The 15,230-nt window shown below is 41.3% G+C and overlaps 1 protein-coding gene across 1 annotated transcript in view; it reads right to left on the reverse strand.

Moving 5' to 3' along the window:
• LAPTM4B (lysosomal protein transmembrane 4 beta) overlaps positions 1 to 15,230 on the reverse strand; it is a 59,700-nt gene that overhangs the window by 12,764 nt on the left and 31,706 nt on the right. The window contains exons 5-6 of the mRNA XM_066547800.1: positions 13,175 to 13,273; positions 6,497 to 6,592 (exon numbers count right to left, since the gene is read on the reverse strand). Coding sequence (XP_066403897.1) covers positions 6,497 to 6,592; positions 13,175 to 13,273 — 195 coding nt within the window. The remainder of the gene's footprint in view (positions 1 to 6,496; positions 6,593 to 13,174; positions 13,274 to 15,230) is intronic.

Consider the following 15,230-nt stretch of genomic DNA (forward strand, 5'->3'; position numbering starts at 1 on the left):
CCCCAGCATGGCTCATTTCTGCTGGGACTCTGCCTCTCACACCCTGCTGCAACTCCCTGTTTGAGCAACACCTGCCTGAGCAAATTCTCACCTCCCCCGTCCTTTGGTGCAAAGTGTAACTATGACTTGAGCCTGACCTGGAAAATTCACACACAGCTCAGCTTAACACCCATACACCCTGGCTAATGGGGATTTAAGTTGTCATTGACTTTTGCTGCACTGATATGTATCCTTGGAATTATACTGAAGACTTTGACTTGTGTTTTGAAGCCCAAAAAGCAGCAGCTGTCAGATGGTAGTGAATCAATCCCATTAGGATAAAAAGCACTAAAGAAAGAAACACTGCAAATTTCTAAACATGTTTTTTTCCTACATTGCAACATACCCAATTAGTGAACCCAAAAAGATTTGGAAGATTTAAATTACATGTCCCCATTTCATGTCTTCTTTTTAATCTAATTATGAACACTGAGAACAGAATTGTCTGTTTTATTGTAAATCTCTCACAAATTGTCACGTATTAGTTCCAAATTCCAAATAAATAAATTTGCAAATAAATACAAATTTAAAATCTTCTGAAGAAAATAGATAAACATGTATATTTTGAACTTGTAATTTAGCTCACAGGTAAATTTATAACTGCCATGACAAATGAAAATATTTTGGAAATCTTGTTTTTGAACTTAAGAGGGTATTTGCTCCAAATTGAGGTTGTTAATAGTCCATTCCAAACAGTACAGCTGGCTTTTGACAGCAGCTACCTAATAATAGTTGACACCCATAACAAGAAGCGCAATTAGCCTATAGCACTAAGCAACAAAGAAAACAGGCAGCATGAAGTAATTCTGACCAAAGGGAATGCTGGATTTTAATTTAAAAAATCTTCCATAAACAGGGAAAAAGTGGAAGCAAGACTGAGAATAGATGGTAAGATGGAAAGTTTAATAAAAATAGAAAAATAAATGACCAATCTCTTCACTAAGATTAAAGGTCAGCTGACAAGGCATGGGACTTCACTGCAAGTAGAATATGAAATGCTGGAGCAGCTGAGTAGCTGTTTGTTGGCAGATACAGACCATCATGATACGTTTCTGCAATTCAGAATCAAACAGAAGAGGAAGAACTGCACACGTGGCACATGCGTATTACCAAGATGTGAATGGTGGCATCCATGGGGATCTTGAGGCCTCTGAAGATTCTCTCATTAAAGAAATTGCTTGTGTTGTTATGTTTACAAAGTGCAATTCTGAAGAAAAACAACTCCAGCATTTAAACCACATTTCTAGGTCTCATGTAGACTATTACATTGTATTACTAATGAATTTACTTATTGCGCTGGGTAGTTCTACTTATATCCTTTATTTCTTGTCCCTGGTTCTTCTTCCTCTTCTCTATGTCCTGCTTTACCTGCCTTTCCTCTTGCAGGTTTTACCAGACAGTTTCCAATAAGGAAGGTCAAGGGTCCTCTGCCTGGACTCCATTGTAGGCCCTGAATGCACTGAGAGAGTCATGCCAGGGATATTCATTTGTGGTGTCAGCTCATTTTGAAATATTTCCCTGGTTACCATTCACTGCAAAAAGATATTTGTGATCTAGTGGCCCAGCAACAGTTTGTGGCACACAAACGGCCACACAAGACCAGCTACCTGGTGAGCATTGACAAGTTTGTAGGATTTTTAGGGAAAACATTTTTAAAGCAGAATTTTTCTCTGAGCTGTTTTCTACTCTGACACATACCATCCCAAATCTGGCTCAGCAGCTGGAAACCACAGGTTCCAAAGCATCTATCAGAAATAAGAGCTCTTGCTATGGTTTATCTGTCTCTGGGATCCATCTCATGCTTCAGTCTGTTTAACTGGCATGAGTCTAAGGGTCCTTCCCTCTGTCCATAGCCAAATGAATCACCAAATCAATAACACAATTATACAAAGAATGGCTCTTCCAACTTTACCAAAGAATTTCTTCCTCTGCTCAGAGAAATCATCCAGCAGGAATGAAAGATCTACTTCTGCACTTCTCAAATAGGTCTCCTATTGCTTTGAGAAAGGGAAAGCAAACAAAAGTGTTGACCAATTAATTGCAGGCTACTAAGCTGAGGTCATGTCCACAGAGGGAATATATCTGCATTTTTTAAAAAGTAACTTATTAACCATAAGTGTATGTAAGATAAAATCTATTGAAGCGATTTTATAAAGCACATAAAGATCTAAATCCCACTTTGAAGAGAGATTTACAGCTTTACATTTTATCCCCACTGGCAGCATGACCGGAGATGAAACTTCCATTGATTGGCTTCAGTGAGAGTTAAAAATAGACAGACTGAAATCTGTCCAAGAGCACAATAGAGCTGCTACTGCTCCAGAGAACAAATGTCTAACTTTGGGTTATCTTTTGCACCTCTACACTGGCAATTTTTCCAAACTGGATGAACATTTCCATGTACTATTGTGAAAGTTTAAACCTGTGTGGAAAATTAACCCTCATCCATGGTGCATTTGAGAAGGTGGCAGGAGAAAGCAATCCCAGATTGGGAAAGGGGGAAAAACCATCCTCAGGTTACTATGGATTGGGAAAGTGGGACAAGCAATCCTCAGATTACTGCAGGGTAATCCACTTTACTGCCATGCCAAAACCTCCTACAGACATCTCCAGAAACTGAGAGAAGTACTGGAAAAACACTTAGGAGGAAGGAGATCCATATTCCCAAGAGACTCTGCTGTGACTAATGTACACAGCTGGATTCTCAGGTCCTCAGGAGCATAAGAGTGTCACATCTTCCCCCTGCCTGGGGTCCAAGCCATTCCCCTGCCCAGCATCAGCTGGCACTCCCATGTCAGACCACAGTCTATTGATGGAGCCAAGCCAGGCATATTCATGTGGTGTCAAATTTTGATCAAAGGTCACAGAAGGAGGATCTCTCACCCAGTGGGCAGCAGGAGTATCCCATTCACAGCCTGCAGCAGGAGGAGGGATGTTTGCTCCAGATGGCAGCTTGCAAAAAGATGGCTTAAACCACTTACACTGAGTGACAAAAATCAGATTATCTGGTAGCTGATAAAAGGTTAGTTACAGATCAGATCTATGAGCATTATTTATAAGAACCAGTTTGACCAGGGGAACTAACTGGAAATTTCTGTGCTGAGAACAGAGCAAATGGGTAGCATGAAGCAATTCAGATTACAGGATTGATTTTAAGACAAAATCCTCCTATAAAGAAGAAAGCTCTGGGGGTCTCATCATAAGTAGGGCATGGACCTGTAGGAGCCAATCCAAAGGAGGGCCACAAAAATGGAGAAAAAGAGGCTCCAGGGAAACCTTATAGCACCTTCCAGTATCTAAAGAGGGTCTACAAGAAAGCTGCAGTGGGACTTTTCATGACAGCATGGAGTGATAGGACAAGGGGGAATGGCTTTAAACTGAGCGTAGGTGTAAATTAGACATTAGGAAGAAATTCTTTACTGAGAGAGTGGGAAAACACTGGAGCAGGTTGCCCAGAGAAACTGTGGATGGCTCATTCCCAGAAGTGTTCCAAGCTAGGTTGGATGAGGCTTTGAGCAGCCTGGTCTAGTGGAAGGTGTCACTGCCCATGGCAGAGGGGTTGGAACTAAATGATCTTGAAGGTCCCTTCCAAACCAAACCACTCTGTGATTCTATGATTCCATAATACTTAAAATTTTTACTCTAAACTGTAGCAATTACACCCAGTCTCATATTTAAGCTTAGATTTCTACTTCTGTTTGCACAGATTCTTCTAGCTAATACTGATGACAAGTACATATCAAAAAACATCCCTGAAGATGAGCATGCCTGCAGGTAAGACCTGCAGCTCTGTTGGAATTCAGGTAGCAGGTTTGATTCTAAAAATGACATATTTATTTCAATAAAGAGGGCAGAGATTGACACATATTTGTTAAGAAACTTGTAGCTCATGATTTAAAGGCATATTGGTATGAAGAAGCCCTGCTGAAAGAATTTTTCCAGCATTCATAAAAGTGGAAAAACATAATTTTAATACTAAAGTACACTTGAATGTTGGGAGAATATTATACAATTACACAGACTGTAGTGACCCATCACAGCATTTCAAAATTTTGTAAGGTTTCCTTAAGAGCTCTAAACTCTCAGAGGTCCTCAGTATTTCACTTTCAAAGCCCTTTTCTTCCATGCTTCATTTTGAAACCATTTTAAACCAACAGTGTTGTGCCTGCATTTTTTTATGGTCATGTGGAGAGGGGTTTGTGTATGTTTCGGAATGCAGACATCCATGCAGAGAAAGATAATCTTCTTAAGGCTGTGATTCCAGGGGGTGAACAGAGGGAACAACTGTCTTCTGACTCACAGTGGAGAATGATGGGGATTTAACCCCACACACTGTCATTCCTTCTGAAGCTCAGAAAGAGCAGAAGAAAGAAAGAGGCTGCTCAGGAGCACATCAGCTCCTCCGTCACAACCCTGAGTGCACTGTGCTGGTGGGTGCCCATGGAGCTTGTCAGGGAAGGATATGAAAGAGATGGATGTGGAATGTGTCACCTAAGGGTGAAGGTGCTCACCCTGACTAGAAAGAAGTAGTCAGACATGGGTTTGAATGAAGCTTGCCTCCACCTCAAATACATAATTCAAAACCCAGGCTGTTAGTGACTCTCCTCTTGCCTTCCTCCTGAGCCTTTCTGTACTCACAAAGAGGAAATTTTGAGTGATTTTTTTCTGATAAATTCCCACATAGCTCTTTCTCATTTAATGTCATCTTATTGAACTTCTTTAGAAAGATGCCTCATACCTTACAGGAACAGATTCTCACCTTATTAAAGAAGTGTAAATACTGGGAAAGGAAGAAGAGTCCAATGGTCAGAGCCCTAACTAGGAATGCACAACCTTTCTCACAACCTGCTTTTGCTTTAGATGTCTTCTAAGAGCAAGATAAGCAAAGTTAAATTAAAGGCTCAGTCCAACAATGTCATCTGTGAAGGGGATAAAAGGGCTTCCTTTTCCCACAGAAACATTTGGTAATCACCAAGTACAAAAGTACTGAGAAGAGCTTTGGTAGCCAGGCACCTCTAAAAACAGTCTTTTGTTTTATGAAGGCAGCAGTGAAGCAGGTGATTTTAATGTAACTTTCAAAAACTAAGTTTAGTTTCCCAGATAATCCAGCTGACACTCTCTCACTGATGAGCCAGCTGGCTCTGTGGGTTGTAGAGTTAACAGTGTTTGAAGCTGAGTTACAGCTACCTACAGGCTGAACAAAAGAACTATCAAAATCATTTCACATAAAATTCCTGGGTTTATTCAAAGTAGATCCCAGTAAAGAAAATAGTAATACTTCTTAGGTCTCAATAAATCCATGTTTTTATACTTAAATGTCCTAGTTGCCAGCTGTGATCATGGTTTGTAAAACTTCTTATGTTTTTCTTGAAGCTTCAGGTATAGAAGACAAATATCTACACAAGAGTTATGTCTTTCATGTAAAAGTAGTGATGGTTTACTAAGCCCTTGTGGCTGCCTGGGAATCACTCATTCCAAAGGATTACAGCTGACAGTCTAAAACCTCGGTGTGTGGAGACCACCCACAGTTAGGAAAACCTGAGCAAGGCAATCCTGGGATTTTACCCTGATGATCCAGAGGACCAAGTTTGTGCTGCTCTCATTCTGTTATGTAAAAGGTGTAAAGAGCCTTGTTCATCAGCCCTGGGTCACCCCAGGGACTGCTCTGGCACAGAGCCCCCAGGTGGAACTGAGCAGCTCCATGGCAACACCACTGCAAACAGAACTGGCTATTTTCCAGAGACCCTTTCTTCCCATAGTCCTTCAGTGCCTTCTGCAAAAAGCTTAGCAATCATGTCTTGCACATGTGCATGTAAGCACTAAACTACTATAAAGTGAACCTATGCCTTCCATACTTTGAGGTCAAAATCTGTTTATTAATGGCTTTCATGTCAATCTTTGTTTCATTTGGTCTCCTTACCATACAAACCCCATCATGTACGGGGAAATGAATCACTGAACTTCTGCTGCCTTTTAGCTCCTCTCTGTGAGTTTGTAAAGCACTACACCAGATGTTAAGTGTCCTAAATCACAGTTTCTATAGATAAATCAGAATTTCACAGCAGGTGTAGACCATGGCATCCTTGAGTTCTAATCAGTCCCTCCACAGTCCAGATCATCACACGGCTGGAGAGCTCAGAACTGGAGGTCATTCCTCAGAACTGGGGCCACTAAATAAACTGTAGTTTATGATTAACACAGATTCTTTAACAGATAAAATAAAATAAAATAAAATAAAATAAAATAAAATAAAATAAAATAAAATAAAAACCAGCATTTTAGCAATAAATGTGATTTGCAGCCACTGCACGCCAGTCCCCTGAGTTTCTATTCCAAACATCACCAACAAATGAGGACTGCCAAAGGAATTAAGGTGGTTAACTAAAGAGTCAGAAACATAAAATAAAGCTTTTAAATGCATAATAGTACACAAATGTTTGCCATGTAACATCCTTACCGCGGTGTCATTGGTGGTAATGTACACCAGCACATCCGAGTTGTTTCTGCCATTGATGTATCGGTAACAGTTCCACACACAGCTTATCAAGTACCCCTGCAAAGAAAAGGGATTTATTATTCTGTGCAGAAAATAAACCATGCATGCTTTTCTGATAGAGCATTTCCATTCTTTATAAATATGAACATCAGCATGATAGAAGGATGGGACAGTCACTTCCCTGGTTGCAGTGACTGTGAGAATGCCTGGGGGCTCTGTGAGTAATCCAGTGTCATTCCCCATACTGATAGCATTGGGGTTCTTTGGAATTGGGAAGGTTCTGGGGACACCTTACGGTGGCTTTCAATATATAAAGGGAGCTTATTAAATCAATGTATTCCATGTGACTGGAATGGTCTGGGGTCTTGGTATTCTTGCCTGACTAGAGAAAATTGCCAAAGTAAAAGCTTCTATTGACATATGAAGTTATTTCTGGCATTTTAAACATTGTTAAAAATACTGGTGGGGTTTTTTTCCCAGTGTAAAACAAAACCTCCAGTAATAGCAGCAATAAACCTACTGCAAGATCATAAACTTCACTGCTTTTGTTCTTGGAGCTTGAGTAGCGCTGCTTCCTGTCAAACAATTAGTTGTCTCCACTTTTTTAACTGGTTGGGCAAAATAGCCACCACCTCCTTCATGAGCAGGAGAGATTTTAGCTTGAGTAGCAGAGATGAGCAAAGTGACTGGAAGGAAGATAAGAGGCAGGAAGATGTGGAGGAGCTGGAGTCAGATCCGCAGGATGTCCGTATCACAGCTGGCAGGACTAAAGCAGTTCTCTCTGGAGCTTTCTGCTTCCCCTTGTTGGAGGCTAGGGCTTTTCCTTTTGTTTTCTTTCAAACCAAGACACCCATGTAATCACACATGATGGTGATGAGGAGAACTTTGTGTTTTGATAGTGCCCAACTTATATTTTTACTTAGTAGGTCTGCACAGAAATTCTTCCTTAAACCTAACACACATAGATTAAACTGCCAGCATTAAATTTGCATGTGTGTCTCACTGAGTGAGTCATACTTTTGTGACTCACTTGCACTGATGGCCTTCCAAAAGCCTCTTATCCCTTTGAGCTGCCCTGTGCCTCCTCTGTCTCCAGAGCTGACACACATGAGCTGTGTTTTTCAGGATGCCACGTGATTCACTGATGGCTTGCTTGCAGATCAGGAAGTTTGTTTTTTTTTCCACCAGGGCTGAGCTGGCTAAAATCTGGTAAATTTGCTTCCTCTTTTTTTCACAGCACCTTACAGACCCTGGATTGACTTACAGCTGTTGCAGACTTTGACAATACTTTTGGCCATCAAATGGAGAGAACAAAAGGCTTCTGGAGTGAGCTAAATCCCAAGGGAAGATTAGACATGCTCTGCAGACCAAGCTGTGGGCTGTGCAAACCTACCCCAGGCTACTGAAACAAGTAAAGGCACATACATGGAGAACTGCATCTCTTCCAGAATTAAGTAAAATGTCATTGTTAATTTAAAGTGGTAATAAGTAGTTCACCAGCTTTCAGTGCTCAGATACTATAACCTGGGAAAGGCATAAGAGCCAATGCAGCACAGAGACTGAATATAGTACACTTCTGTGGGGACACAGCCTTTCTTTATAAGAAACCCTTTACATTAAGCCCACCTATTTGCAAAATTATTTCTCTACCCCTTCTGTCAAAATCCAAAGTGATGGAAGCCCTGTTTTGGATAATACAATCTTATCTAGGAGAAGCTAGTGGGAGATTATTTTTTAATGCTCTCATTCCATGTGGTGAATAAAACACACTTAACCCCACAATGAACCTCCACAGCTTTCCCAGCTCTGAAGCCTAGCTCTGCATGCACAGGCTGTTTTTCAGTGGGTGAGGTATGTTCCTTGAATTAAGAGGCCATCAGCCAGCTCACACCAAGGAATTGGCCCTGAGACACTGACCAGCATAGGACAGAGAGTGGCAGCAGCTCGGAGCATGTCCCTGTCCAAGTGCTCTGGACATGTGCTGCTGGCCTGCAAACCATGACTCACAGAAACTTGTTTTCCTCAACCTGGAACTTTATTTAGCTCATTCCTAATAATTGTTTTCTACCAATACTGCTGCACTGTTAAATGGGGCTCCTGATTCAGTTACCAATTTACTTTCCTGAAAGACTTGGCTGAGGTTTCTAATACTGCTTTAAAATGTGTGGTTGGAGACACAGTATATAAATATATTGATTTTTGTCTCAGAAGACTAATGTTCACATTTGAAATTGGTCCTAGATTAAAGGCCTCCCTTGGCCTAATCCACCCTGAGTGGATCTCCTGCCTACCACAGCACAGACTGGTGACAGACAGTGACACCTTTTGGGGGAGGCAGCCCCAAGCAACCACCACGAGAAAGGACAGGGGAGTAAAAAGGCTGAATGTAGAAACAGGCACTGTGCCTATTTCTAGCCAGCTTTTAGTCCTCCCCTTGGGATGGTGGGAAATTACTTGAGACCCTAAGGATCTGAAACTCACAAAACTTTGTCAACCTGTCTCTCACTGTTGCAGTTGCAGACTCACCTGTTAAGCTGCATAACAACAGAAATGAACTGCAGACTTGTGCTCATCAGATGCCTGACCAGAAGACTGACCAGCATCTTTGTGGAAATTAGAGGTTGTTGTATTGTGCTGCTTCTTGTAACACAGCAAGGGAAAGTCTGTGCTGATCTGGGTCCCAGCAGCCCTCTGGGTAACCCCTCACTGGCAGCAAGTGCAGGGTGAACACCACAGACCCAACAGAGCCCCCTCAGGTTAGCAGCTACCTGCACTGAATCCCATTTGACTCCCCAGCTGCTTTGAATTTTCTGTTTACAGAGCCGGGATGGGCTTCAGTAACTGGTGAAAATGAGATTAAGATCTCTACACAAACTGAAATTTATATGAAGATTTCAAATTATGCTAATGGAAGACCAGTTGACCACATGTATTTCCCATGTTGGTGTTACAGAGAGAGAAACAATGGGTTGCTGTGCTGATAAAATCTGGAATTAAATCCATCTTCTCAGCACACTAGAATGTGTATCTTGTGAGTTTAAAAGGGTTGTATAAGAACAACTGCTTAGAACTGAAAGAAATGCTGTAATTAGAAAGAATTAGTATTAACCCAAACCACTGGTCTGCAACACTTTATATGGCATTTTACAGGGCCAGGACATCAGCTGTTGGCTCCCAGTCACACACACTGAGGTATGCAATTTAAAGCAACTGATCCCTGTTTTAGAGATGATTCTCCCATAACTATCCTGTCATCATCAGTGCTGGGACTTGTCCTAGGCTTTTGTGGAACAGGTGACAACCTCGTGCCTATGTACTGGCATTCCTGGGAGTGGGGACCAGAGCTTGGCTCTTGAGGCTGTGTTCATGGTCCCAGCTGCTGCCCCAACAGCCCTGCAGGAAGGTAGCAGATGCCAGGTGATGTGTTGCAGGGCAGGGCTCTCCCCCTCCCAGGAAGAATGCCCTTGGACTGAGGGCACTCACCCAAATTTCTCAGGGAGAACACAGAACTTCATTCTTATCCTTTCCCATCTGCTGAGGACACCAGGACATGCAGAGTGGTCTCACCTCTGGGCTCAATACCTTGGAGATGCAGCTTACAGGCATATTATGGAGAACACATCACACTGGCAGCTACCTCTTCCCACCTACTGTTCAGAAAGAGAAAGGCCGAGGAAGAGCCCATACTCTGAAGCTGCAGAGTGCTTGGGGCAGCCTGGGGAAAAGGTTTAATCTGGCTTATTATGTTTGTACTCATCTGAGCTCATTTGAGCCTAAGGAGCTTCCCCATGATGGAGAAGTTGAAGCCTCAATTGTTCTGTCTCAGAAGCAGGGAGAGCTGAGAGGATACGATTCAAAACTCTAAACCAGCTGCAGAGGACATGATTCAAAAGTCACTGTGTTGGCTATGTGCAATTTGAAGTCTTGTGTACAAGCATATAAATACATTTGTGCTGATGGATGTCCTTCCTCAGCCAGATAGGAAACATCTATGTTTCATGATATGCAACTCCAGTTCAGTTTCTAGACAAACACAGTGAATGGAATCATGTACTTTGTCTACTCTGAGAAGTGTTTCTTGTCTGAAACCACCTGAAATTCCCGTTAGGTGCTTCAGATGCAAGTAAAGGATAAGGACTAATAAGGTAAATGCTTGTGTGTGGTTAGCTGGCTTTCTTACCACCCTCTCTTGTACACAAACCCATGACCGCAAAACACAAACCCAGCATATAATAATGCATAATCTTGCTTTCTGCTCAGTAGTGTTCTTCTCCAAGTGTAGCTTCACTCAAACCAAAAGTGTGATAATACCAAATATTTCTGAGGAATTAGGTGATTCTGTTTAGTATTTCCTGCCAGTTGAATGCAGCTTTTCCTACTGTAGCTTTTCCTAGGTCACAATGTTTTGGTTCCTCTCCCTATTTCTAGTTGAACTCCAGAGGGAGAGGAGGCATATTTTTTTATACACAGTACCTTTCCAGTTTCAATATGTAAATGTGGTACCATCTGTTAAGTCTATCAGAGATGAAATGTGATGCATCTGTGTGTGTTCAGCTTTATTTGATGGAGCAGATTCTGTAAATCTGCATAGCAGCTCTTCTGGAAACATAAGAAATTCAAATGCAAATGCTAACCAGAATTTAGCATGCGTTTCTGTGTAAGTCACATATTTTGTGACTCATTTATATGATAATACATTGCTAGAATGAGCATTATATAAGCCACATATACTCTTGGAAAAAACATGTTTTACCACTTAAAAACAAAATGAGTCTTTGGCACTATTAATTTCTTAGGTTTCTTGTCTCTGTAGTAAGCATTTTTGCCATTCCAATTTTAGTTGCCTTTTTTTTTAAATAAGCTTGAAGTTTTATTGACATACTTAGTCAATGAAACACCAGACCCACGTGGAGTAAAAACAAGCTGTTCATTGCATCAGAGAAATTTTTTAGAACACATTCCCTGTGGAACCTCAAAAATCTATGGATTTATTAAATTCACACATATTTCTTAGAAGTGCAAATAAAATCAGCTGCATGGTTGTGAACATATAAGGCCAGAAAGCTGAACTCTATTGCTAAATCATAGCAGAAGAGTGAGCACAGCTTCCAACAGCACTTTAATACACCCTAGCTGTTGGGTTTCTTTTCCAAATTTTGAAGTAGCTTCAATAACCTAATCTACCTCTTTTGTCACAGTAACATTCCCTGTATATGTCATATGCATTGTCTGGAAGCAACATCTTTGGTGTCACTGTGACCCTTTGGGACTTCTCTAATCCAATGCAAAACTGCTTTGCAGAGAGAGCAAGACTAATCTGAAATAAAGTCCCACACAAGAAATACAAAACCAGCAGCACTGTGATGTGAGAAACCCATAGAAGGGTGCAAGAAAAGGGCAAACACACCAGCATATTTTACAAGAGGTCCAATGCTCAGGGTACTAGTAGGAGCCACAGGTGATTGTTTTTCCTACATTAATTTGTCTGATCTTATTCTGAGCTCCTTTTGAAGTTCTGACCCACAGCAGGATGAGTCTGCTACACTGGACAGTCAACCTGGATGTGGTGGTTTCACATGAGCCCTTTCCAGCTGCTCTGGGAGATGCTACATCTCCTCTTTGCCTGGTACCTGCCACCTGCAGGCCTCTTACCCACTCATTCCCTGTGTCCTTCTGTTGCCAGGTCTGACAGTTCTTTATGGTGCTCCTCCCAGGAGAGATGGCTTTGATTTATTTACCTGCTCTACAGAATTCTTTCTGAGACAGGGCACCCACCAGAAGGGAAACCATGCTTCCAGAGATGGTGGGCATCAGAACTGGCTAAGAAATGACACAATTTATATTTTTGGTTTATTTATTCCTTTCTTAATATTCTTAGCATTTGATTTACTTGTTTGACTAGAAAGGAGCTAAGCCAATATTTTTACAGGTCTATCTGTAACAGCTACAAGATCCCTTTTATAGATGGTCATTCTTACTTCAGAGCCCACAGCAGTGTTTGTGAAACAAGAGCATGCTTCCTCAGTGTCCACTACTTAGAATTTTTTACCACTGAGTTTCTCTACCACTTCCTTGTTCAGTCAGTCCATCCCATGAGATTCTCCTGCAAAGATTTCTTGACTAATTATTTTCCCCATTTTGAATGACACTGCAAGAAAATGTTGCTAGAGTTCCTTCCCCTTCCCAGATCTCTTGTGAATGCACTGAACTGCATGGGTCACAGTGTTGGAAAGACTGATAATTTATCTTTATTCCCTAGCTACAGTCAGTGATGTGAACTTTTCTCTTCTCCCTACACATTTTAGAGTAGTTTTTAAAGTTTTTTGCATACATGCTGCCAAACACATTCTAAAAAAACAAGAAGTCTATTTCAACAGGCTCTCCCTTGTCCACTGCTTCAAAGGATTCATAAGCCATGAGTTCCTCCAACAAGAATCACACTTCCCTGTTGTGGACTATATGTTCTTGTGTTTGTCTGTGAGATTTTTCACAACTTTTTCATATGTCTACAACCCTGTTTCCTATAGGTATCAGGCTGCTTGGGGTGTAGTTACCCAGAACTCTTCTAAAGACAGACTCCCAGCAAGGGACATTCCACCCAAGACCAGAAGTGGACTTTATACACAACAATGCACTTACCTTAAAAGCCAAAATGATACTTATGAAAAGGAGGATAATCACAACCAGACATGTAGGGTTCACAGACATAATCTCTTCCTTGTAGGGAAAATTGTTGGGCTGTGTAAGCAAAAACAAGCAAAACACTGTGAGTCAATCTCAGAAGTCATTTAAGAGCCATTCAACTAGTGCATCCTATAATTAATAGCTTACAAAGCTTTCTGTGATCCACTAAATCCAGAGCTCTCCCCACGAACAACCAGTTTCAGTAAGTGTGGCTACAACAGGCACTGTGAACACTCAGCTGCCAAAGGCTCCCTGGAGGGCTCAGGGATTTGCTTTTTGCTTTGGATGTGGTGTGGGCTCTCTCTTCCTCTGTGCACACTGGGTTTGTATCTGACACAAACTAGCAGAAGTCTGAGAGCTTTGCAGCAGGAAATCTTCCACCATGGGAAATGGCAAGCAAATCTCACACTTACTGAGTAATCATTACACTGGCACTGGTTGCCAAAGAACAGTGGCAGCTCTTTCCAGAAAATCAAAGCAGGAAAAACTGGACAGCATAATCCTTTCACCTAATATTTTATGACATTTCAAAATACCTTGAACCTCTTCTACTCCATCTTACTTTGGCTAAATTTGGACTATTTCTCTAGGAGCACTTGTTAGTTCTGCTACGTATGCGCCCCATGGAGTCATGGGTCCTACACGGGGCCACCTCATGATTTCAAGTTGAAATGTGGAAATCTGCCCCAGGCCCTTCTCTTACATGAAAGTAGCTTACATTCTGAAACAGAAGTGACAAAATGAATCTTCCTGCTTAGCACAGGCTCAGGCCCTATCACAGGATAATGATTTAGAGCTGTGAAACACTCTAGGATCAGTGACTGAAAAACAGCCCCTAAAAATGTTTTACTGTATTTTTTATTGCTTAAAACTCCACGCCCTTTGAAAAGAATGTTCCAAATAGTTCTGAAATACTGCAAGATACAAGTTCCAGTTTCAGTTAGAATAAACCATTGTTCACAGACAGAGCTGTTCTCCACAAAAGATAACTCCACTGCAACAGTAGCTCATTATATCTGAATGCAATAGTTCTTTCCCCACAACTCCCTGTTCCCTTACAGGTCTAATTACTTAACCAGGCCAGCTCTGCATCCTTGTCAGGACAATTAACTAGACCGAGCTATAACTGTATTCTTGGCAATGATGGTGTAAATCCAGAGTAACCCCTTAATAACCCTTATTCCAGCACTCAGCCCAGTGCACCAGGAAATTATCTTTTTTTTTGGACAGCTGCTACTGAGAATAGCTCTTTATTTAGCGCTTCCATGAACTGTTCAGAGTGGTTAACATCAACAGCAGCTGTAACCATTTGCAGCTAGATGTTACATAAGCACATTTTCCACTTCTTGACAGCAATGTTTCTGCTCCTCTGCTGAATTCCATGACTGAGGTTTTTATCATGTTATCTTCTTTGTTGAGGTAGAGCTTTTGTAGGGAACTAGCTTGCTATAATTCAATAAGTTACTGCTTTTTTTTTTTTCCCCCCCAAGAAGGTTATTCTAAATATAGTGGATGCAGTCACCCAGAGACCAAGAAAGCAAGAGTATATGCAAAGAAACAATGCACTGGGAAATTAAACAAAAATTTTATATGCATAAAATTTAAGTATTAATGCCCTAACCTGCCCTCCTGTTTGCAGAAGGGACACCATAAGTTAGGAAGGTAGAAAGTCCAGTCAGTTAAGACAGTTACAGTAAATCTGTACCCAAATGATTTTTTCAGTACTGATCTACCATTAAAAAAACAGTCAAAATAGTTTGTGAATATAATAAAAAAATCCTATTAAGACTTTGGTTCTCCAAAGAAGAACCTGGTTTTTGAGAACCAGTCACCAGTCAAAGACTGGATGACTGCATGCTGTGTTTTTGGCCATAATCTAATGGGCTGTTTCTAAACATCAGCTCAAAAGGGCTTTGCATGGGGGTGAGAGGAGGGCAGGCAAATGACCAAGAAATTTTCCTGCTTGAAAATCAGGAACATCTGCTGGAGCCATGATCCCTGGTCAACTCTG

The sequence above is a fragment of the Molothrus aeneus genome, chromosome 1, assembly GCF_037042795.1.
Source record: "Molothrus aeneus isolate 106 chromosome 1, BPBGC_Maene_1.0, whole genome shotgun sequence".
Lineage (NCBI taxonomy): Eukaryota > Metazoa > Chordata > Aves > Passeriformes > Icteridae > Molothrus > Molothrus aeneus.